The following is a 26146-nucleotide window of genomic DNA, read 5'->3' on the forward strand; positions in this document are numbered from 1 at the left end:
TCCCCAATCTGGGGTTATCTGTGAAACGTTACAACAGTATATGCTCGATCATCTCATCTCTAATGCCAGCAAAAAGTGGCCCTCGAGTACAATTTTTTACATCACAGGATCCAGGTAACCCTAATTGATTCAGCCGTCTGTGTGCACCGTTCCAGAAGCGGTACTATTCCGGCTTTTATCAACGAAAAAAGTCCTGCTCACTTGAGCCAAGGTTTTGCTTTTATGTACAAAAAGTGCACTCTCGCTCAAGGCGTATCTACAGTCGCCCTTGTTCCCGCAGGTGCATAGAAGTCTTCGATTTTTGTTCGATAAAGCGAATAATTTGTTCCCATATTCTGAGACCGGCTACTTGAAACTTAATAAATAGATGGGATACACGATATATGGCGTCAAATAGGCCCTTTTAAAATGTTCATCGTGCCACATTGGCGATCGCCATTTCTATTGCACGAAGCGCGTGCTTAGGTCCGAGTGACCGGCACTCGCTCGCTTTCGATGTGAGCTGATTCGAGTTCAGGCCGCGCGCTGACGGAACCCTCGTGCCTGCACCCCATCTAATGAGTTGTGTGCAGCAGAAGCAAAAGCACAGGCGCGAGCGCGCGGCTTTCAGATGTGCTTTCTTTTCACGAGCACTCGAGAAAGAAAAACAAATCTGAAAGTCATGCGCCCGCGCCTATGTCTTTGCTGCACACGACTACTGAGATAGAGTGATACATGCTTAAGGCCCAAACAATGACGGACACCAATAATTGGCGGAATTACTATTAGATATCAAGCTCTTTCGAAAAGTGTATATTAAAAAAATCTGTGTACAACTAATAACGTATCGAACTATGCACGTGCACCAAGAAATCATAAGAGTATACAAAGATTATGTCAAAAGTAATGCGCGCAAGAAAATTACAATAATATAAATATTAAAATACGAGTAAAAAATAGCATCATGTCAAACGCATACGGAATAAATGGCGTGTATGAATTCGTTGACAAAATGTCGAGTATCTGGAAGTTATCTTGGTCTCGTTTAGAAAATCGCATAATAAAGCTGATGCACGATTTTCTTTTGATTAAGGTCAGGGACCTGAAGCTTTGGACAAAAATGAGTTACTCGAATCGACCCATGGGGCTGTGTGTGCTCCATCTTCATAATACCGTGACTGTGGAGTACGTTCCGTTTGTAGCATCAACTCGGTCATTACAAGTAAGACGAAAGGTCTACTGTGCTAGAGGCTGCCACGACTTGAGTGGGACTGCAAGCAGAGGCTGTTAGGGATGACCGCTTCGAAGGAGTTGTTTCGATAATATCGGTACACTTAAATATACTTGCCTTTGATGTCCGTGTAACCGAAGGGAATGATCCACAAGGGACAGCCCTCTTTGTCGTGACCTACTAGTCCGCCCGGATAATATTTTTTTAGAACCTGAAAAAAAAAATTACAACAAAATGAAGAAAGTCAATCTAAGAGAATGATAAGCGTATATAAACTCAATAGATGGTGAACGTATCGGAAGGGAAATCCGAACTTTTTGTCACTATTATTCATAATGGTCTTCCGTCATTTGAATGTGTTCGCTCTCGTGACGCTTCGGAGGATATAAGGCCAGTATCATGTTTTTGCAGATTCTTTGACGACTGTTTAGGCCTAACGCAAGTTTCATAGGGTGTAAACGTCAGAGATTCTTTCTAAACGGTATTTGCGCAAAGTATAAAAATTGCTGCCGTCTATGCACGCACTTAAGCAAAGTAGCGAAGAAACAACTTCAGGCATGCAGACTCTTTCTAGTCACGCTGTTTAACGGTTTAAAAGTGAAATACATTGTTAAAATTAATTGAGATCCTCCCGCAAGGTATGCTGCATTGAAAGCGTAAATACTGTATATTTGAGATGGATTTAAAATTTGTACTCGGGTGTAGGTCTTATTCCCAGAAGGAACCGATAAAAATGTTACTCCACTTATTCACGTTCTGACTGAAACATTATTACTAATTAGTATTTGCTTACTACCAGAATTAATTTGAAAGAATGAAACTAACTGGGAATCCTTATGTGCTTCCGGAGCGTTTTGTTTGAAAACTGTGCCATAGTGTTAATGAAAATGTTTTTAAGGGTTACCCAGCGATTATTGAGCTACCCTTAACTAACTATATTTTCTGAAACCTCGGGCTCAATTCTTTCCGGTATGCTAATTAGTATCGCGAAAATCATTACAATGATTGTGAAACCGGCAAATGAAAATGGATCAAAAACCAACACTCAAATAAAGCCGTAATGTTCTGTGCCTTGACATTGGTGGCAGGATAGCCTGCCAGTCGAGCAAAAAGTAAAAAAAAAATGACTATGTCAAGCATTTCTTCCGTGGTTGTGCGCGGGTGCTGGAGGGACCTTCCAGGGAATTCATTTGACACCATGAAACTACTTGGAATCAGTTGGGAACAAATTCTACCGTCCAAAGAGTTAACCCCTGCCTTCCAATGGCGTTAGTTTTTTGTTGTTGCCAGTAGACACGTTTCGTTTGAAAAACACGATGAGGACCAAGAATGTAAATTCTATAACTTTGCGAAAAAATATTTTAAGCTAATATTTTGGATACTGTTTGTTGGGGTATTTATAAACTTTTCAGGCAAATCGGGAACCATAAAGTAATCGCCGGAGTACCCCTTCAAATAAATGACTAATCTAGGGTGACCACCTTCCTGCTATCGAAGTACGGGACACACGGGGTAGAGGGGTGGAGGAAATTTATTAACACGCACACCACGAACGAAAGCTCTGTTAACACATTGAATATCCTGCGCTGTTTATACACATGCTAATTGCATTGCAGCAATTAAGCTCAAACAATTTTCACTCCCAGTGAAATATTGCTTTATGCCAAAAATGTTATTAAATATGTCGAAGTTGAAAACATAAAAATCGACTGTGGCAAAACTCAATGCATCAAATGAAAAAAAAAAAAAAACAGTAAATCTTTTTCGGGTTATTGTTTCCTGTCAACACTTACTTTTATCGACATGGTCCAACACAATTTTATGTTCTTTTGCGACCGTTCTGAATGGCAGGCTTTTTGCCTTGTATGGCTGTCTTCACTAAAAACAAACTTCACAGCAACCCTTTCGCATTGATACAGCGATTTGAAAATAATTACAATATTTTAAATTCAAACATTTCGCGAGCAATTTTTCTTACAATATTTTGCCACCAAGGGGAGAGCCGCAACGGAGCATGCGCGTCGGATCTCCTGCAAGGACGACGGTCCCTTCCCGCAATGCTTAGATAGAAAATGGCGTACCATTGCGATTCACACGATTACCAGCGACCTCTGCGCTCCCCCGTGCTCCGTTGTTCGGCAGCACCATGAGTTACAGAGTGAATTTTACGACAGTGTGAAATGCGGGACATTCTGAAGATTTTCGAATTTCTCGCGGGACGCGGGACACGAGCCCTCAATGCGGGACAGTCCCGCGAGTCGCGGAACGGGTGGTCACCCTAGACTAATCCACAATGAACACTATTTTTTGTCATGTTTGAAGATTCACAGCACACCACAATAAGACAAGAGAAATTTCAGATCGTTAACGTTTCGGTGACAAGCATATTTAACCTGTTCCTTTTTTGTAATTTCGCGTCACGGATTTTTATATTATATTTTTAATTAATAAATTACAATTCGGGATAACTGCTACGCTGTTCCTTGTATCCTAAGTCCAAATGCCGAAGACGTCATATAAGTAATTATTTTGATTATTGAAGAATCTTTTCACAGTGAAACCACATGGTAACTTCAGTTTTAGATTGCTCGTAAACTGCTGGGGTACTTTATCCACTTGAAGTACAGTTATATTAGACTGATTATTTTTGTAAAAGCTTAACAGAAATGTATCGCAGTAGATAGACATAAAAACAATATAGCACATAAAGTCAACAAAACCATTCGTATATATACTGCGACCGCTTTATAGTTTAAGATCCCCGACAGAAAAACACTTGAGAAAAGAAACTCCTATATGATGGAATGAATTTGTGAAACCTAAAGCAAACGTAACAAGCATTATGTTTGAAGTTATGGTGCATATATGCTACTTGAAACTGGGCATTACACAGATATCCTACAGGGCCATTTTCGCGCTCAGTGGCTACCAAACAAGTTGCGTGCGCCTGCGACTGAGAAATGATTTTATAAATAGCACTATTAAAACATAATTTTAAATTTGCTTTCTGCATAGATCCACATTAGTTGCTGAGATGAATTTCGCGTTAGATAGCGCAAACCATAATATGATTCAAAGGGTTCAGCCGGGTTCATTCATTCCTCTGTTGACGAAATCTCCTAGATCTGGATGGCGTTCTTTCGAGGAGCACCTTGATGTGCTCAGTGTTATGTCTTCACCTTTCTACAAAACAGTGAAGACGTCGAATGCCACTGTTCGATCTGCCACAGTCGAGTGTTGTTTACATTTGTCCTTATGTCGTTAAAGGGACCATGAAATGATTTTAAAATCGAGTTTCATCCACCGCACGTCGTAAAAGGTGTGAAAAGAAACACAAAAACACAAAAATAGGGAGCCCAAAAAAATTCTTTGCTATAGAACTTTTAAAAGAAAACTGGACTCTTTTGCGCCTTCCTTCCTTCGCCTGTTCACTACGATGCATACGCAGAATCGGTGCACGTCAGCCGAATCCACATCGCCTATTGGGTAAGAGCCTACCTCACCAGCACCGCGATCGTAAACAATAAATAGCCGGCGAATGTTTCCTAAAAGTTTTGTTAAATAATATTCAGATCCACATTTTGTAGCATAATTAGAGATGTGTGGCGAAAATTGCCAAATTTGATAATGCTGAGAGCCAAGCGCCATCTATCGTGTGGTAAACGAAGCAACTACTGCGCGTGCGCAGTAGGGCAGGGCCGCCAGTTACTTGGGTGACGGCGATCGACGAACATTTATTTTCTTTGTTTTCCTTCCTCTCAAAACTCTGACTGACTGAACGTTTATTTTTCTACGTGTTCTTCCCGCGCGTGCCGACTTCAAGCAGCAAGAAAACAGTACTTAAAACAGACCACGACGAACAAGAACGCTGGATTCACCGACTCCGACGAAGCGTATAGGCCTAGCAGGCATTCCGACTCGGCGCTGCGTTGCTTCGTCGCAAGACCGTCTGCCTACGACCGGCTGGCGTGCTAAATGGAATATGCCCGCGCGACCCTTGTGGACCCTTCCCGTATTATAGTTTGATCACTGACCTCAATTCTAGATTAAGAGGTGAGGAGGTCAATCTCTTCCCCTTGTTTTCCGAGGCAGTGTTGACGAACACTCGTCGAAAAGGGACTCTCGTCGATTCTATCTTCTTGTTTTGTGTGATATAGAGCTGAAATAAACGCCGTATGGATTGCCTTCGAAACACGGTATGTACACTTTGTTATTGGTATGCCATTTTTATTCTGACAGACTGCACGTCACTGTCGACCCCGGTCCAACCTTTCTTTGCCGAGTGTCGCGTCAGTATCGAGTTGCAATCGTAAAAGAACGGTCCCGAAGCGCTTACCAACAGCGCGAATACAAGACTTCCATCAAGCGCGCGCGTCCGCTCCGAGTGTAAGCAGGTATTTACGTGGCTCTTGCTGACACTCGTAGTTCAAACGTATCTTTTTTAACGTCGGCTCGCTCCTGCATCTCCGAGGCCGCGAAAAACGCCATCTACGTCGCTTTGCAAACGACTGACACGGGCCGGCCCTTCTGCCAACAATGACGGGGTGGTGACAAGACTCGCTGCACTTCCCAACAAACATACCGGCGTATGGGACTAGTCCCATGCTGTCGCTGTAGCGCAACATATCTCATTGAATTTCGCTCAGCTGCGATGCGGCGATGAGAGGCGCCGATTCAGAAAATACGTCGGTGACATCAGCGCAGTAAAACCTACCGGCGCACCCCAACTCTTTGCCGCTAACATTCCCATTCTCCTACTGCCGAGAGAACTTCCGGTTCCGGAAACGGTCTACGTCACGGCTTCTTTTGCGGTCAGTTGGAGAGAATGAAAAAGTCGATATTTCAATAATTTTTTGTGTAAAAGTTAATAAACCGAGACGAAAACGGATGCCTGTTCGGCATTCAGTGAACATTGACGGTTTAATGTAAAAGTTATCTGGAAAAAGTAAAAAGGTCATTTCATGGTCCCTTTAATTCCTTCTTGGAAGCCCTGACTCTGCGTTTTATATTAGCTAGATTTGTTGCCGTGTGCATGCAGCCGTCTTTTGTTTGAGCGGTCGTGGTTCGGGCTGGACTGGTTTCCTGAGGCCACGGCGAGGTTCCCGCCGTGTTCTTTCGCCCCGTTCGTTCTCTCGTTACGTCCACTTTCCCTCCTACAAGAGGTAAAAAGTCTTCTGACGCGCTTCCAATGAGGCGCCGCAGAAACAAGAGAGGAGGGGATCGAGCGGTCGTGACCAACACCGCCTACAAGACAAGGCCGTAGTGCCGACATTTTTGCGTAATCAGCGAAGGCCGACGCTAAACACAGATTGGAAACAAGTGCCACGCCAGCGCTCGGGTTCGAGTAAAGCTTGAGTCGAACGTTGACGCAATCGTCGTGTCCAATCTCTGAGCACCGTTGGTTTTCGCTGATGACGACATCTCTATCAGCACTACGGCTTTGTTATCTAGGAGGTGTTGCCGTGGGGGTGGCACAACGTACGCGATCACGTAATACCGAGGCAAAGCGACGACTTCGATCGTTTGCGCGAAACCACCGACACTCGGGAGAAAAGATTGGCTCTTCGAAGATTGGCTCTTCAGTATGCGGACCATTGCCAAGCTTTTCCTTAAGAATCAGCGTAGCAACAGCAGATATTTACACATAATTTTTTAATGCGAAAGCATTTTTTACTACTTCACCCGGTTTTCGCAATACGCTCTCTGGCATCAAATACGTCGCGGGTATGCGCGACTCGCGTATGCGGACGCGCCGCGCGGCGAGGAGCCTCCGCATAAGGACGAATTTCGCATAGGCAGGCGCTGGTCGTATGCGGGACGTTGTCCTCGACGTCGTCCTGGAGGACGTCCTTGAGGTCGCCCGAGACGTCGTCCCAGAGGTCGTACCTGAGATAGCCCTAGGGGTCGTCCTAGAGGTTATTCTAGATGTCGTCCTTAAAGTCATGCTCTAGGACGTCGTCCTCGACGCTGTTCTTAAAGAAACAATGAAGGCGACTTTAATTAAATTCTTTAAATGGTGGTTTTTAGGCTTCTTGGGAACCTAGCACGCTGCCCAATTTTTCGTAGACATTTGTGACGCGTATTTCTGTGCCTACAAGAGAACTCAAGAAACCAAAACTGAACTATCTCCATTCTAATTTCTGGGCCCCCGAAAACGGAGGTGACGTAGGGAGTGATGTCAAGTGTGAATAGTCGGTATCGGTAGCATTTAGGAGATCGAGACTGGTTACCGCGGTGGGTTATAGCACCGCGGTGGCGCGATCGTTTCGTCGGATCTGTCAACATGGACGACAATGCCGCTCTCGCGAGCGAGTTCGGTTCGGGCTTCCGTTCAGTGACCTAACACCAACGGAACGGGAGTACGTGTGTGGCGTTCTTCGCCACCACCCGACGGTGACCGCCTAGCCGGCAACGAGCGGCCCGCTTGCTCCGAGCAGCAAAGCTGTGAGCAACATTCGCGCGGGCGAGAGGAGAGCGGCCAAGGAGGTTAGAAGTACTAGGAGGGAACACGTTGCAATATTGGTGAAGCCTAGTCATAAAAAGTTTAAACGATATTGTGCCCAGCGTGACCGCATGTCTGGCGATTGGTGCTCGTGACAAGTCACGTGTGAGGTGGATGGTTGATTGTAGAAGGACTCTTTGCACGCTTGCGCGCGCTCCGTCCGGTAGGTTTTATCATACCGAAGGCTAGACTGTGGTATATTCTAGTACCCCATAGCAAGACGAAGGCTAGCTACGGTCACGTGATGTGGTCACGTTGGCGTGGTAAGTGAGGAGAGTAAGGAGGAAAATAAGAAAGAGGCGAGGCGTCAAGGGAGCATGGCTTGTGAAGGTTACGCGGCTGACGTCATGCCCTCTCCTACCCTTCTATTCTCCATGAGAGCGGCGCGTTGCTGAAGGACAGGCCCTGTCCCTGCCCGACAGGGACGCGGGGGAGATGACGAGGGGAAAGCGGCAGCGACCCGGGAACCGCTGTTCCTCCGCGGGGGGCGCTCCCCAAGAAGGAGAAAATAAACAGCACCAGTTTTGCTTTCACCAGAGTCAGACGTCTACTCATTTCGTCGTTAAAGAACAAGAACGATTACTGGTCTTCAGTCGACCGTTTGCACAGCCATCTACGGCGCACAAATTTGGCATGACTACCACTTTGCAGAATCGTGCGAGTACCGTGTTCCCAAAGTAAACACGACATCGACGTCTGCAGCGCGCTTCGCGCTGTATTCTTTTTTAAATTTATTTTGTTTGCCCATAGTTGCTTGTTGCCCGTTTCGCGTCCAGCGTAGCAAAGGAAAAAATAAGTATGCTGTTTTATTTACGTTTTAGTAATCATCTCCGGTCTGATTTATACTTCTCATGGTTATTCAAACGGGAATTATACCCGTGCCACACGGGCAGCTCGAATGCCATTTACAACGAATGACATTTGAGCGGACGGCCGATCAGCGCGCAACACTCCGGGCGTGGCGCATTCCACGCGCGACAGATTGCGAGCTGATTCGCCGATCACACAAATGCCAGTCCTTGTAAATGGCATTCGAGCTGCACGTGTCGCACGGGTATTAGACCAGTATTCTTAAAAAAAACTGCGAACCAAAACGCGACCGAGGGCACGTCTCTCGTTTCGAACAATCGCTGACGCGTCTCTTGTGACGTCGCGCTCCTTGGCCCCGCATTGGTCACGTGAGCTCCGCTTCTCCCGGCTTCTCCCGCAACTCTCGGGGCGTCGCCCCAGTCGATCGCGGTACGATTATTACCGCGATTGTTTAACTGATTTGCGCGGCACACAAGCGCCGGTTTCGGCTGAAATTTGGGCAACGTGGCCTGAGACGTGCCTGGAACCCAGTTCAATCGTCAAGAAAAATATCCGAAATTGCCTTCATTGTCTCTTTAAGGTCATCTTAGAGCTCGTCCTAGAGGTCATCCTTGAGATCACCCAAGAGGTCATCCTAGAGATGATCTTTGAGATCGCACTGCAGGTCGTTAAGACATCGTCTTCGACGCCGTCCTAGCAAGTAGTCACGCTGATGTCGATGATTGCCATCGTAAACCATTAATAAGATAGAGTGTTTACTCAAAATTTGCGTCGTCGCATTCCCAGTTAGCTGCGTCGTGAGTGTCATGACGAATGCTATCGCAGTTCATAGAAAACAAACATCAGCAGTATTTGCGGCTAATTGTTTCCTGCTGGTTTCTTATCCAGCAAGGCAAATTTATCACAGTAAGCACACAGTTTCTAACAAGATAAATGTTGCATACCTCTGTCGGCTCAAAATCTTCCAGTATTGTGTCCACGCTGTTTTGTTTCCGCCACTGAAGATTCTGAAATCATAATATATAAAGATGAATATTATCAACAAATCTCTTCTGATTGCTGTTCAAAAATATCTGGACAGGATTTCTTGAGAAAGAAAACAGCCAGTGTTTTAGTAGATACAAAGTCACAAAATCAATTGCACGTGAATGATGCTATTATTTAGGACAGACCACCATCCCAGATAGTAAGTTATTTATTCAGGGCTATATAAAAAGAAATATGAAATCACTAAAACATATTAACCATCACACAAATGTAAAATTCTGAATAAGTATTGCAAAAGTATTGCAAAATATTTCATAAGGATTGCAAAGTATAATAAGTATTGCAAAATATTTCAGTGGAATATCCTTATACGAATCGTACATTATTTATCGCCTTGATATATTTTGATCAAACAATATATTTGATTCGCAAGGCAGCAGAAAGTATTAACTCAGCAAAAGGGGACTTTTGCTGAGTTGATACTCAGCAAAATTATCAATTCAGCAAACAAGCTCAGTGGAGTACTTGTTTGCTTTGATTATGAGAAAATGCACGCACTCCCTCCTTGCCACTAATAGGGAAGTTCCGGTCATATTAAGCTAGCACAGGCTAAAAACACAGGGCACGCTCCGCCCGCGTGCAAATGCGGCCGCTAGCCTTTCATGAAAATATTGTGTCGTCTGCTACGTGACTTGGTGACATCGGCGGCATGAGTTTCAGGAGCGAGTGGAAGAAGCGAAGCTCGCTGCTGATCGAGCGGAGCGACATCCTTGCTAGGCAATGTACGGCTATCGAGAAGAGGACAGAAAAATCTTCTACCTTGCGTCGTCGAGGGTGGCGACAGGACGCAATTGTAACTTCGACGGATACCGCCTTTACGTGTGAAAGCGGTAGTACGAGACAATCATTGTTCACCTTAGTTACTGTGGAACCGATTGGAACAAGGAGACTTGGCAAGGGCGCCAAGTTTCAAAGATGAATAAATGCTTCTTTAAAGATATCCTCATCGGGCACCTTTTTTTTTATTTAAAGCCAGCAGAAAAACGGTGCAGTTCCTTGAGGAATCACGGCGGTTACATCACTCTATGAATTAACGCAGCGCGTCGCCACGAAAGAAAAAAAATATTTCAAGTACTGCAAAATATAGGGTGGTCCAAGTCACCAGGCTTGATCTAAAATGGACCGTAAAAATCGACGCCTGCACGTAGCAATCTAAACTTGTCGTCAAAGGTGTAATTCACAGGTCGGTTTTTTTTTGTAAAATTACAAAGCGTAGCTTTCTTTCTGTAAAAAATAAGGCAAAGAAACTTGCCAGGGTCTACGGCGGGCAGCAACACAGACGACAGGGGTCCAGTAGCGGGTTGTGCTTGGCGTTCGTATTGATAGATGGTGCTACCTCCTTATCGCGAGGGATAGCGACCACCGTGGTTTATTAAAATGAATATAATCCTTTTGAAAAGTACCTTCGGTTAAAAAATAATTGTGAACAATAAAAGCAAAACTTAAAGTAAAAAAACGCGTCTGCATAACGGCGGAGCTTTTGCTGCCGATGGATTTCGTCTGCTTGTCGTCTGCTATCTTGCGCTAGTCGGCTGCACCCAACGTTACTAAAACACTCAGTTGGGAAACTCGCCGTCAAAACTTGGGCCACTGGCGCCCACCGAGACGGAGCTAAATACGATAGCAGCGCCACTCTTTATCATTTGTCTGTTTTGCGGTCACCTTGAGCTTTTATAGAACATGTTTTTGCGTAAAAACAAACGGAAAATACTTTTTTTTTTGTATGAAATTTATTGGAGTTTAGTACAAAATCATGGGCGCGTGATGTTTTCAAAATCTTTGGTTCGCAGGGTTTTGCGGCACAATTAATATTGTTTTTATACAACCATGCCTCAGCGGTGCTTTCAGGGAGCGCGTCATAGGTGCATTTTAACTTCAGTAGGAAGTCGCTGCGCGTCCGCTGGGGGGACGGGGGTGGCACCTCTGTAACCGCTTCTACTGTATCTGTATCGGCGCCAAGACGGCCGATTAAAGCCAAAATAGAAGTAACGTGCAGTTCCTCGAGTGGCCGCTGCGGGAGAAATGGCGGCGTTGTGTTCGCTATTAGCTCGGTTGTCGAGGACAGATTGGGGCCACTTTTTCATAGCAGTCTCTATCGCAGTTTCCCAACTGAGGGGTTTAGTAACGTTGGCTGCACCTTCAGACGCTGCTCCCGACGCCATCTATCAATACGAACGCCAAACCCACCCCGCTACTGGACTTCGTCGTCTGTGTCGCCGCCCGCCGTAGATCCTGGCAAGTTTCTGGGCCCTATTTTTTACTAAAAGAGAACTAGGCTATGTAATTTTACAAGAAAAAACCGACGTTTGACGAAAAGTTTAGATGGCTACGTGCAGGCGTCGATTTTTACGGTCCATTTTAGATAGAGCCTGGTGACTCGAACCACCCTATACATGCTCACAGCAGCCAACCCACGGAAAGAGGCCCTTGGTGCTCACGGAGAGTGCAGTCAGTACTCTCGGTGGTTGCTAGGCGAATGGCTCAACGAACTGGGCGCACTGAACACTTTGACGGCGACACGTCCATTGGATCGTCACGTCGTCGAACATAAACTGCTACAGACAAAAGCGGGCGCCGGCAAGGGTTTGCGACGTGGACCCGGCTAGGTAAAGTTTTGGATAATCCCTGCGACAACCCAGCATTCATCGGCGTCGGCGTCGCCAAACACGCTCGCTGCCATGTTGAGAAAAGATGCCCAATGTTGATGTCATTGTCGCCAAAGGAATAAGGGGAAGGCATTGGCTGGCAGAGTATTTTTAATCCCTTTGAGGAGCATTGGGAGCTGAGCTCCTAGCTCGTCAATGACTATAGAAGTGCCAGCATAATACTGAGAGTATCCATAGGAGTAAAACATCGGAACTTCTAAAAATACCTTAACACAGTCTACGTTTAGTCATCTCAACCTACTACCACATTCAGAGGTATTTCGGAAAGCAGGCCTATGTCCAACCCTACCAAAAAATTAGAGTTGACGTCGCCAAGAACTACAATCAGGGACAGCGTTCTGCTGCACAGGAGTCAGTAGTTTAAACAATAGGCTACCGTGTACTTGCACACCTTGAGCGGCGATCGGAGCTATGCGAGCGCATTGTGAACTTCTGATCTTTCCCTCGGATAAACAGGATTGCCACACTATTCGCAATCGTCACCGTAAGCAACGTTTTTATACCCTATGTCCGAGAAACGCGTTTTTTTTTTTTGTCTGTTATTAAACATATCGAGTTTTAAGCCAATATCCAAATTCTGCCCTCCCCCTACCAAAAATAAAATAAAGACCGATGTAATTTTTTCATTTATATATTTCCAACAGCGCCTTGACGATCATTACAGTAAGAGGGGTAACAAAATAAGTGCACACACATATATATATATATATATATATATATACAGGGTTTTTCAGAGAACGCAGGCAAAATCGCTCCTGCGAAAACTACTCATCGCAACGAAAAACACCTTGTGGCGTTTTAATCCTGGGCCAAGGACCCATTTAGGAAAATTATTAAAGTGCGGGACAATTAAGTTGTTAGTTAATTATTTTTGCGTAATTAACTTCTTTAATATTGTGTTTCAGGGCATGGTTTTAATTAGAAAATTGCTCATCATCATCGAAAAACACTAAATCAACAAAGTGCAGAACGATGGGAGGCACCCGAAGCATTTTACGGCTTTCTGAAAAACCGCAAAGAATCGACAGGTTTTAAGTTTCGGTTTGCTATAAGAGCGCATCTAAGTCCCGGCGGCACCCCGTTCCGTGGAGAGATAGCGCAACCAGCCTCTGCTGCGTCGAGCGATGACAGCGCAGCAGAGGTTGGTTGCACTATCTCTCCATGGGGCGCAGTGCCGCCGGGGCTGAGATCCGCTCCGATAGCAAAGTGAAACTTAAAAACCCGTCGATTTTGTGCGGTTTTTCATAAAGCCGTAAAATGCTTCGCGTGCCTTCTATCGTTCTGCAATTTGTTGATTCAGTGTTTTTCGATGACGCTGAGCAATTTTCTAATTAAAACCATGCCCTGAAACACAATATTGAAAAAAGTTACGCAAAAATAATTAACAACTTAATTATCTCGAATTTGAATAATTTTCCTAAATGGACCTCTGGCCAAGGACCAAAACGCCACACGCCTTTTTTCACTGCGATGAGTTTTTTTCGCAGGAGCGATTTAGCCTGAGTTCTGAAACACCCTATATATATATATATATATATATTTGAATGCATCATAGGTCATCAAGACACACAAGTTACACAATGTAATATATATAGAAGCTCACGCGCGGATATGACGTACATGCATAAAAGAAGCAGACTTGATTCGCATGAAAAAGAACACAAACACGTTGATACAATATCTGTCAAACTATTCACAAACAATACTGCAGTTGTGAAAAAAACCGAATCTGGATTTTTCAAGGTCACAATCTCTCTCGGCAGGCTATTCAGTTTTTTTTTTTTTTTTTCGCGGATAAAAACGAGTGGCGATGCATATCAGACTTTGAGGTGTATTCCTAAACTCTCTTGTCAATACCTACTCTGCGCGATACATGAAATGGCTCTAACAGGTAATGTGATTTTTCTATTTTGGACACACTATAGACAATACCGTGAAAAGCGTTAATACGCACACATGTACGTCTAACCAGCAAGAAACTTCCACCCCAAATTATGTTTTCTTTTGGAGACAAATTATGAAAATTGTAGTTATTTGGTATAAATCTAGCGGCACGCTTTTGAATTTTGTGAATTTGATAATCCACATTTGCTTTGGAGTTGTTTTGACCTCGCCATCGAGAGAGTCAAGAAAGCCACTCTTGGCTATTTTTGCCTTTTGCTTAAATTCAGCTTGACTATTTTTTCAGCTTTGCATACGTATTTTTATCACTAGTAGATTTATATTTGCTATATTTTCATTTTCGTTTCATAATCTGACTGCGAAGTTCCTTTGACATCTACGAATTCTCTTTTCGACGCATAGAACTGATAGTGCGGGAAGAAATGTGTGTATCAACCCGATCATGAGTCTTGCTTTTGAAGACTTCCCACAAGTAGTCAACGTCGCCATTCTAACCTAGTAATTGTATCGAGTCTTGTACAGCGTCGTAGAATTAATAGCATTTGCATTTTTCACAATATTTTCCGACAAAACTAGCTACTCCCAAGATAGCTATTAACCCCACCATCGTTCCTTTCAGCTCGTTTGGATCACCAGAAAAAAGTGAGGGTTCCGTCTTGCCGCTATAATAAATATTTTAACTCACTCATCCCGAGAGTCACGAAAGAATGGAATCGGTTACCTCATCTCTTACATCAATTTTTGATAGTGCTCTGCTTCAATCAAGTCTGAGTGACCATGCTTTTCCGAATGTTTAACTCTTGCTTTGTGGTGTTTCCTGTTGTTTGTTTCATTTGTATTTTTACCACTCCCCTCAGTAATGCCCTAGGGCCCTGAGGATAAAATAAATAAAAATAAATTAATACATAAAGCTTCGAAATCAAGAAGAAAATAAAAAAAAAATCACAATTGCAATGCTAGTGTAATCCCCTTTTTCGTAAAAATAGACTATATTATAGACAGAAAGGTATGCCCAAAGGAATAAGTATTTGCAGAAATACAAAGCTTCCATAACTATTAGGTGAGTGTAAACGCACCAGCTGCAAGCACTCGCCTCGCCTGCAGAAATATTATAAATAAATGCTTAAATTATGTCGACCACGCATGCACGTGCAAAGTGAAAGATATTTTCTTCTCTATTATAAAGATGACAGCTGATGATGCCTGCACGCCCAACGTAAGACCAAATACAAACCCAGCATGCTTCTTTATGTGGGTAAAGTTTGGGAAATGGGGGCCTTTTGCATAAAACCGAAAGTTGTTTGAGTACACTGTAAACCGCGGAGGTCGTAGAACGGTTTCTCGTGGTAATGCTATTCGCGACTCCAGCAAAACGGACGCCGCCGAGCGGGAAAACCGGGAACCAGTCGGTCCAGGTCGCTCCGCGCCCCGCCGCGTCTCTGGTGGCTTTCACGGACACGTGCTGTCGGCGCGGGGGCGAGCAATGTAATTTGACGAAGGTCCGAAAATTTCTTATGTTTGCCTGAGTGTTCATTAGTGTGGTGAAGCCTCAGTAGATTGTTTTTTTCCATCACGTGTTTGAAAGCCCGTTTACTTCACAACACACGGGCGCGTGCTTTCAATTTTTTGGATGGGGAGGAATCACGGAAAAACTTTTTGATTTCTTCTCTGTCTCTAATCTCATTCAAAGTGACGACTGCTTGGTAACTGATAAGTGGTTTCTTTATAAGGATGTAGAACAGTGGACTGAGGTCGACAGACGAAGTGTTTCACTGGAGGGAACACCAATGTTGCAGTCAAGTGAATGGGAAGGTTCGATAGCTGCTTTCCTTGAGTTTGGTTGTGCTCGATTAGCTTCAAGTTAATTTGAGCCACAAACGCCGGCCGGTGCGTTGGCTATTCATCTTGGCTGCTTTTCGGCGAAAAAGACCACACTGAAGGAGCTGGGCTAATTTCGCAATTACTTCATTCAGAAAACCTGCTCGCTGCATATGATTAACGAGGGAAATTATCTGCTTTCGTAAGGTGCGGCACGCGTCTCGCAAAGTTAGAAGCTGTCACGTCATTAGGATCTATCGCGCCTCCAATATTTGTATTATAACCCCTGTCGAAGCCAGCAGCAATATACGTCTACATTGCTCAAATTGACCGGCCACAAAAAAAAAAAAAAATATTTTATCCGTTTAGGATTCGAAGTCAAGTTCAATGCAGAGGGTTCTGAGTGAATCTCCAAAGACTCTCCTCAGTTTTTCCGCATTCGTCTCCGTTCTACCGGCTAGAACCATTTGGCTAAGTTTAAGTAGTATCTCTCTGTCTGTCACATATACTTTTATTCAGCAGTTCACCTAATAGTTAGTCAACTAAATTCATATTTTAACCGAAAGAATATACTAATATCGCTTTAGTGGGACCATAGTACGTAATATAATGCATAATCCGCATATTCGTCAAAATGACTTCCTAATTGCTACTAAAACCTTAATTGAAAGACGAGTATCAGCTGCTTAGTGAAGCGCCAGCGGGTTAACATGCTCCTTGGCTGAAAAAGCGCTTGCTTAATTTTCGTAATTTTCCTGCAGACTGTGTTCTTGACCGAGCAGACGACTGGAGCTGTTTCTTGAAACGCGGACACGCACAAAAGCTCAATTTCGCGGACAGATAAGTCGCATGGTCGAGGCATGCGAGTTAGCTAAAAATTACTCTCGGTGGAACAATTTTGTAGCCCTCGCTGCTTTTCTTAGATGATCAAAACTAATTAGAGTCTATCACCGTTTCTCCGGAGCCCATAGTTTCGGTTTTGAACGAAGTCTCCGAAACGAAAGTTTGACATGAAAAGAACAAAAAACACCGGTAAAGCAAAACTATGCTCGGCAAGTTTATGCGCACCGGCTACACTTAACCGCCTCAGTTCAAAAACCCATAAAATTGGGCATTAAACAAAAGAAAATATGTTAAATTGATTGCGCCACCCATTCAGGCGGCCCGGCCGAGCCGACGCGACCTGGACCCAGCCGCCATGTTCGTTTTGTGGTGGCGCCCCCTATAGGTCGCTGGAGTCGCGAATAAGAACTTGTTTCTCACTTAGCCGCACCACAGATCACTTGCCTTATTGCCGGCGAATGGAGAAGCACGCCCTGTGCTAGAGTTTCACTCAGGTTTTTTGTGTGACGGTCACTTACGATCGTACTCTTCGACATCTCCAACCATAAAAGGCTGATCTGATACAGTTTAACTGACGCAGTAAATGCACGTTTAAATAAAAACATAGTGGATCTTTCACGTAAGAGTAGAGGCCCCTGGCTAATTTTAGATTAGGAAAGAAAAAAATGTTCGTAACCTAGATCATCTCGCAGATCAGAGAGAACTTATTATTTCCTCTCCAAATCGTTCGTCGGAACTTTGACAGTACCATTTGACTTCATAGTTATTTTATGCAATCACTAAAATACATCTAAACGATATTAGCGCACACGTAGAGAGAAGAGAGGAGATACAGGATAGTGCGCTTTATCCTGCCTCTACTCTCTTCTCTCTACGTTTGCACTAATACCGTTTAGATGTTTAACTACCAACTAGCCCAATTATCTATTCTTTTACACTAAAATACATACTTGCTACGCTATACGCCTCGCAAGTGGGCTCATTTTCGTCTTCTGCGCATGATAAAGGAAGTAGCGGCCGCGTCAGAACGCCGAGCCCTGATTGGCTGATCGCGTCCCCCTATCTCAGCATCGTCTGCTCCTTTGCAACGTCGTCTGCTCCTGTCTTACCTTTCCTGCGACTTTCGGAGCGAACTCGACTTCGCCTTTAAGAGAGGGCAGACGAAATAACTCGAGCGGTACGTTGTTTTTGTCTAAAACTAGCAGACGCGCATCAAGGAAGGAAGTCAAAGGACTCACTGGCGAGGTGTCCCGGGGCGCCGAGGTTTGTTTGCTTAGAACCGAGAGTGAGCGTGTTAGTGTCCTCAAGTTCCCTTCCAAATACTTTTTCCCTCCATTCGTGTGCGGCGAGACCCCCCACTCTTTAACGGCGTCGGCGGGTTGGCGCAGTTAACGTCGTCTGCTTTACGTCTGCTAGTAAAAGCGATGGCTACTTTACCTTTTCTGCGTCTGTCGGAGATTCACCGCTTTTTCACCGGCGAGAGTCACCGTTGCCTCGGGAAGCAAGGAGATAACAAGAGGAAGAAATTGACCTCTTAATCTAAAATTGAGGTCAGCGATCAAAGTATAATACGGGAAGGGTTCACAAGGGTCGTGCGGGCATATTCTATTCAGCACGCCAGCCGGTCCTGGGCAGACGGTCGCCGAGTCGCGGAGCGCCTGCTAGACCTAACTGCCCAGCTCGTTTGGTCGCGTTCGGTGGAATCGAGGCCGTTGGAGCTTTTCCTGGGTGTTTGTGGATCCAGCGTTCTTTTTCGTCGTGGTCTGTTTCAAGTACTTCTTAATTTTTTCTTGCTGCTTGAAGTCGGGACGCGTCAGAAGCGCAGGTAGAAAAATAAACGTCCGTGGGTCGTCGCGACCGCGACGCTGTCGGCCATGCTGATTTGATCGTAAGAAGTGCGTAAGACTGCTTCGGAGGTGCCGTAGGATTTCGTCGTAACCTGCGCAAAACTTGCGAAAATTTCGTTTCGTGAATACGAATTTGTTCTTAAGTTTTGTCTTACGCACAATTTTGGCGTAAGGTCGTTTCGTGAATCTGGCCTCTGCGCTTCCGAAAGTCGCAGGAAAGGTAAGACAGACGCAGAGGACGTTGCGAGCAGACGACGTTGCAAAGGAGCAGACGACGCTCAGATAGGGGGTCGCGATCAGCCAATCAGGGCTCGGCGTTCTGACGTCACCGCTACCCCCTGCGCAAGAAGCAGACGAACTTGCCCTCCGCATACGCACTCGTGAACAATATTATAAACCTTTTTTTTTTAATCGCAATGAAAGATTTGAGTAACGAGTTGAGATGAAACGAATGAACGAATTAGTAGACAGTCGTTTATTTTGTATTGTTTGCTATTTTTTGTTTTAATGAATTCTTGCTCTGTATCTTGTAATATGTGTTATATAAATTTACAAGGGGTCAAGGGGCTTCGTGAAGCTGGTAAATAACTGTTTTTCTTCGCTTCCAACATTTATGTACCAGAATAAAAAATAAAGGTGTTCTCTACATTATTGTAATACAAATTTAAGTGTTATTGTTTTAAGCGAAGCGAAACTTAATTTTTCGTTTGACTCAAAAGATTAGGGACCTAAAGGCGCCCAAGCTTTACATCTTTGCAAAACTCAAAGCAGTTGCTATTTTAAACATTCATTGGCATAATGAGGAATCCATGTTGCCAATCGATTAGTAATAGTCGTAAAATATTTGGAAGCCAAGATTCGGCAATCCTTCCAAACTTCTTGAGTTCTTGCGGAAATAGATGGAGTAGTGCGCAGTACAGTGAGGACAGATGTGAGCTTACGATCCCCTTAGGTGTTTGTTCGTCAAAAAGGCGGCCGAAATTGACCAGAGCGGCACCAAACATACGCATTTCTTTTTGTTGTTGTTTTCAAACAGAATAAAAGGCTTACCTCTCGTAACATGGATTCCGCTTGTGCAACGTTGAAGTTCCGAGCTGAAGACCACAATACGAGAGAAGAATTGAGCAAAGCATGAGTTCTACTGGAACGTTACGTGAATTCGATCGTGCCGTAAAACTACCGAAAACAAAGAAACCAAAACGGAGAAAAATACAGTAGAAAGAAAAATACACTGGCAGGAAAATCCCAAAACTCAACTGCTTCGTTTTATCCTTGTGTGATTCATTCCTTCACCAGCTTGCCAGCTGTGCTCTGGGGTGAACCCCCACCTTCGGTTAGTGTGATTCCTTACAAACGCATGGAACTAGTGTCGTCACCTAGAAGTCAATACAAACTTTCACATTTATTCTTACTTTTCTTCTTCGAATTATAAGGTTCCAAGGACCGTGCGGATAAATCATCGTTGAAGGCGGAACATTATAGTACGAGGGGAAAATGTGCGAGTCTCGAAAGTGTGGTCTCTTAAAGGCCCGACATACACTTCGCGCTTTCCACTTTTTCTCACTCCCTCCTTTCCTATATCGTCTCCACGATTCAAATCGCCCCTTGAAATTTAGGAGAGGAGGGCACTAAGAGTGTTATCTTTCCTGCAGAAGACCGAGGTTTTACGCCGGCCTTTAGGTCACAATAATAAACTAACAATTACTGAAAAAAGTAACCCGTGAGCATGAAATTATACTTAAAGAATGTCTATTTAACTTGACGTATATGATGAGATTGTACCCAATATAGAAGGGAGCTGTCAAAGAAGAAGTAGAACGACTTGATCCATGCGGTTTCCCCTTATAATGCCTTTTCGTAAATACTCTGACGGATTACCCATCACCCCTTAAATATATAAAATTCTTCGGGAGTTGCTTACCTCTGAGCCATCGAAGAAGAAAATAATCGTCGTGACTCGGCCTCAGAATGTCGTCCACATTTGTCCTCAGCTGTAAAGAGAGAAAAAGGAGAATCGTGAGAAACTGTTGGCGCAGGCACGGGCTTACGAGTCAGGTCGCGATGGTAGCCAATGCAAGCTAGAAAGCGGGGCCTTCGCTTGACGCGATCGTTAGTGGATCCCAAGCGGCAGGCTTCTTGCCCATCGCCGCCTGCTAGCATCTCGTTTGTTTGGGAGACGCTGCAAGACACGCTGGCAGCAACGCTGGCGCAAGCTAGGTGCCACTAACTATCGCTAGTAATGACGTTAGGGAGGGAGTTTGTTGGCCTTATCTAGGCCGTATTGTGTAACCAGGCTCTAAAACGTCTTTGCCCAAATAATACCATGTTTTCAACGCATCTCGCCTCTGTGGTCATTCGACTTGACGACAGCGTAAAGGCCTGTTCACACATACAGCGGAGCGCTAAGTTAGCGCTACGTGAGCGCTCGAAGGAGCGCTCAGTGGCGCTTCATAGCGCGTGACTTCGTTCTAATATAGCGCGTGATCAGCGCTTCAGTAGCGCTCCAGTTGCGCCGTGTTAGCGCTTCAGTAGCGCTTCTTGTACCGCGGTGCTGCGGATTAGCGCGTGCACTGCGGTTCCGGTTCCTGTGGTTGGGTGTACATCAGCAGCATTAATGTGGACATGTTGGTTCCTGAAATAGAAATGCGACAAATGATCTTACATACGCGATTAGTGCATATGTGTGTGGACGGCTTAACGCCTAGAAGAGCCTTCTGGGTGCACGAAATCTTTCGCCACCAAGATACCGACGGGTATCCGGCGAACCTTGTTCCTAGGCTGAGGGACCGAGGCACAGAGCTCTTACGAAGGCGATTATTTTTAACTGCGTGTCTTTGAAACTAGGGTCACGCATATCGAATAGAAAGCGATGAGGTCGTACCCAATCGATTAGGTGCTCAGAGTCCATGACTCTGGATCGCCTGCCCGACCTAGAGCCACTCTATATGGCAGCGTAGCTGCCAGAGTACCGACACGACGCAAAATTATCTAGATACACGACGTCAGAAGCGCCTATAGTGATCTCCATTTTGGGCCTGGGAGGTTTCTATGGTAACCGTACTGCTAGCGACGCCGGGCGGCAACCTTTATCTATTTGATATCTCCATTCGTTAATTGAAAAGTGGTAAAAGACCTAAAAGACGCTTTGCATGGCGGTATGGCACGGGCCTCTGGAGGAGCGGTGCCTGTTTCTTCTGGGAAATGAGACGATTTGCAGCGTGCACGGACAAGGCGAGTGGTTTTCCGCGCCGCCGGGATGGCGGCCGCTTCGTGGGACGAACGTACCTTCCTTGTACTTTCGGACTTCGCTCCTATGGAACGAAATCCTATTACGCCGGCCACGACAAGACCGCCGTAATCGCCAGGCCTTGGGACATGACTGCTGCTCGACTGCCCCATATAGTAAGAGAATGTATGCTTAGCACCATACTCCTTCAAGACCCACTCATACATTCAAGATGAGATTATCTCACCGAATGGCGAGGAACGACGTCGACGGCGGTATCACCCTTGTTTTGGGCGATGAACAGTCGACGGGGTTAAACCAAGAAGGACAGCACGGTGGTCTACAGAGAATTGTTAACGCCATCAAAAGAGGAGGATGCCGGATATGAGGTGTTCTTGCCGACAGGCCAAGTGGTCGCCCGGAAGTTTACCGGCATGCAAAATGTCAATATTTTTATCTGGTGTAGCACACATACCCGTGCTAAAGGGGCCATGAATTGATTTGTTATCTTCTTCTTCCTCAGCTTTAATCCCCAACTCAAAAGAGAACAGTGGAATCACGCGGTCGTGACATGCTAGGGCACCGGTGCGATGACCCCAAGCTTCCGCTGTGCTTTTTAAGCACACCATAGAACTTGTCATTCGCAAGTGCACTCATGTGCACTCATTGGCCACGAACGCGAATTCAAATATTCATCAACGAATTGATTGTTGACGAGCGCATACGCCCGAGTGACGCAGTTTTCGTGTCAAATGCGTGAGCTGGGGTCGGCTGACGTCATTTTGGCTTTTGTAGGCACTGCAAAGAGGATATTTAGAACCATGCACACATGATGATAACATCATAGCACACGGACATTAATCAGCACAAAACGGGCCCAGCTACAGAAAATAAATATTACACTCGTAAAAAATAATTGTCTGTAACTTGTTAATTACAAAGACGAACACACCTCTCAGCAAATAAGTTTAATAGTATGTGTTGAGGCATTGCTATAGAGCAGGCAATTTCATATACGTCATTTTAGCAAACGTCAGCTTGTCGCTTGCAAAAACAAACCAAAAAACACTGCGATCAAATGCAAGCTATTGCAACGAAAGGACGTTTATCAAAGTCTTCAGGACTGTCAATTCGTAAAATCGTCGATTAGTACACAAGGTTAAAGATCGCAGGCGCTTCTTCGCTTAAAGTTGCTGTGATTATTCGGTGACCCAGGGCTGAAACAACTTCCCCTAAACCCTCCACACGACGTATACCTTTCGTTTCGATACTCAGAAATTCCAACATTCAAAGGAAGCTAGAAAATGCGAAAATGTTATCCTAAAAGTTATATTGTAAAATCGTTGATTAGTACAAAACGTAAAGATCGCAGGAGCTTCCTCGCTAAAAGTTTCTGTGATTACGCGGTTACCTGGGGCTGACACAACCTCCCCAAGGTCCAACATGCGACGGATACAATTCGTATCGATTCTCAGACATTTCAACATTCAAACAGGAATAGGAATATGCGAAAATTGCATGGAAAATGTCTTATCGTTCCTCGAACACATCTAGGAATCCGAGCACCGCTACGGCGATATGACTGATGCTGCCGCACAGGTGCTAATATTCAGAAAGATCTTGGACAAAGAAGGTATAAAGTAACATTCTTTCAGATATTGACGTTATACCTGCGTCAGAGAGCACGAAGTCCGAAATCGTCGGCAAGCAGCGGCACATTACGACTACCGCGCACCGAACAAACTCGTATCCACCAGCTCTGGGCGCTGCCATCTTACCGGTGACATCACGGCTCTTGCGAGGTCACGTGACGAGTAGTCACTCGGTTGCTAAGGGAACCGAGCCAGCTCAGCTCGTTGCTATGGTACCGCGTGTGACCAATCACGGTGAGAGGCGGCACAGGGAAAAGCGTGGCGCTACTCTGGCAGCTACGCTGCCACATAGAGTGGCTCTAGCCCGACCCTTTGCTTGGAGAGGGGCTCTTTTACTTCCTCTTCTTTCAGTGACAAAGGAAAAATAATAACAAAGGAATCGCCCTGCACGCGCTAACAAAGCGCTAACAGAGCGCTAACAAAGCGCTTCTGAAGCGCTAACAGAGCGCTACGGAAGTGCTAACCCAGCGCTACATCACGCGCTAAAAAGCGCCACAAGAGCGCTCCTTGGAGAGCTCACGTAGCGCCAACTTAGCGCTCCGCTGTATGTGTGAACCGGCCTTTAAGTGATCTCAGCTGAAAGTTCCCCGTTACCAGGGAGCATGAACCAGCAGGTGAAGCATTTTCGAAGCTGTAGCGGATACGCGTTCGTAAGGATTACTCAAACAAACGATGTACGTTTCCAGTGTGTCCTCGTGGCAGTCTAGAAGAATTAGCCCTTAGCCTCTCGTTCACTGCAGACTGTGCCCGAGATTGACTCCCAGCTTCAGCAGCGCTCGAACCTCGACAGACACAGAGCGGCACTATTAACGCGAACGAGCGATCAGCGTTTGTTTTATTTTTTTTTATTTATTTTATTTAAAGTATATCATCGAAACCGCAAGTGAAGTGAAAGTGATCACTTTAAACACTAACCGCCGAATTTAGAAACCTCACTCAAACTGAAGGGCCCCTCCACTTCCTGGAGGAAGGCGCGAGGGCCGGCGCTGGCCAATCGCGAGGACGGATCCGCCGTCGCAATTGGCCAGCGCCGGCCCTTGAGCCTTTTTCGAGGAAGTGGAGGTGCCCCTCAATTTGAGTGAGGTTTGTGAATTCGGCGGTAATCAGCCGATACTCTTTCGAAGTAAAGTGTGTAAAAAGGGCATTATCGTATTCGTGCTGATAGCGTCGCGCAACCAATGTTTCAAGCGTCCTCGGGCAGTAGGGACGTCATCTGTCTGTTCAGAGGGCCTCGTTCATTCTCTGTACTTCGTCTCGCCTTTTTACAAGCTACCATCACCAACTTTATTGTACACAAACGCTTCGGTGCGAACACTAAAATGAGAATTTTAGCTGATCACCAACAAACATTGCAATAATCTCCGGGAATATTTTATATAAAGGTTATGAAATAGCAATAAGTGGTAATTGAACTTCTAGATGCGTATAGTCTCTATTCCACGGCTCTAACATTTTTTCGCTTTGAATCCTTTGGACCTTATTCAGAACATTAGTAATTTATGAATTTCGTGACAAAATATAGCAACGTTCCTAGGAATCTAGTGGCCTGGGTATCTCAAAACGCCAATGAACTATATTGTTTATATTTCCTTTAAAACGTTTTATTCCACAAAATGCCCCAGAAATTTGGCCATGCGCCAGGCCTACGGGCCGAAATGTCCAATTACTAATGATTTAGAAACTACGTGGTATGGTTGTTTGGATATTGCGGCCCTTAGCTTATTAACGTACCGTAGGATGTCATCAAGTTCAGTTCGCAGCATTTAGCGTTGACTCCGTGCTTCGGTATAGTGCATCTTACTCAACATACAGAAGACGACGATTCATTGGCCCGTATGTGGCATTAACGACATATGCAAATTTCGGGTATTTTTTATAACGTAATTAGTGCGCTTTGGAGAGCAAACGAGTGTTGTACACGCGTCGTTTGAAGTTGACCGTAAGTTCTCCTTCTACAAAAAAAAAAAAAAAAACACAAATTGACAAGTACGAAACTCTATCACATTTTCAAAGTATCCCCTTCGACTTTCAGGCACCACTGCGGGATGTCGAAGGAACCTGTTCGTGCGGTTTCCTTTCCAACGGCTGTCGTGCTTCGCGAAGCTATATAGACACTATCATTCGATTATTTTCCACAACAGTGTTTGCTTCCTTACTGTGCTTGCAATATTTTCAAAGTGTTCACTTTTCTTTCCCGCAGGAAACCTGATCATGCACCGGTGCTCCACAACTGCAGACACATTGCTTGCCGCTATAAAAGCTGCGATTGTCGCACGTGCGTCAGAATAGGCCGCTCCCGCCCCGGATATTCACGACGGATCGTGTTAAAACCCCCTCTGCCAATTTCATTGTGCTACACTCGTTCAGTCATTTCTCCCGAAAAAAAAAAAAAAAACCCTGGGCCAACCTCGAACGGCTCTTGTACTGATGTATGCATGAACGTTACACTATTCAGGGTGCTTATTACAGGATTGACACACTTTTTTTTATTAATAAATCCGCGACAGCTCCATTCTTGCCGTTTGTGCAAGTGAGTCATACTGTCAGAGGGAGATTATATATAGCCTAGTCGCCTGGGTGAGTGGGTTAGTTATCTAGGACTGGTTAATAAACTTCTTTATAA

The 26146-nt window shown here is 45.0% G+C and overlaps 1 protein-coding gene across 1 annotated transcript in view; it reads right to left on the reverse strand.

Moving 5' to 3' along the window:
• LOC8034967 (SEC14-like protein 2) overlaps positions 1-26146 on the reverse strand; it is a 154183-nt gene that overhangs the window by 37075 nt on the left and 90962 nt on the right. The window contains exons 2-5 of the mRNA XM_042291051.1: positions 20567-20636; positions 19696-19739; positions 9467-9529; positions 1328-1421 (exon numbers count right to left, since the gene is read on the reverse strand). Coding sequence (XP_042146985.1) covers positions 1328-1421; positions 9467-9529; positions 19696-19739; positions 20567-20636 — 271 coding nt within the window. The remainder of the gene's footprint in view (positions 1-1327; positions 1422-9466; positions 9530-19695; positions 19740-20566; positions 20637-26146) is intronic.

The sequence above is a fragment of the Ixodes scapularis genome, unplaced genomic scaffold (assembly GCF_016920785.2).
Source record: "Ixodes scapularis isolate PalLabHiFi unplaced genomic scaffold, ASM1692078v2 PGA_scaffold1__304_contigs__length_218370807, whole genome shotgun sequence".
Taxonomy (NCBI): domain Eukaryota; kingdom Metazoa; phylum Arthropoda; class Arachnida; order Ixodida; family Ixodidae; genus Ixodes; species Ixodes scapularis.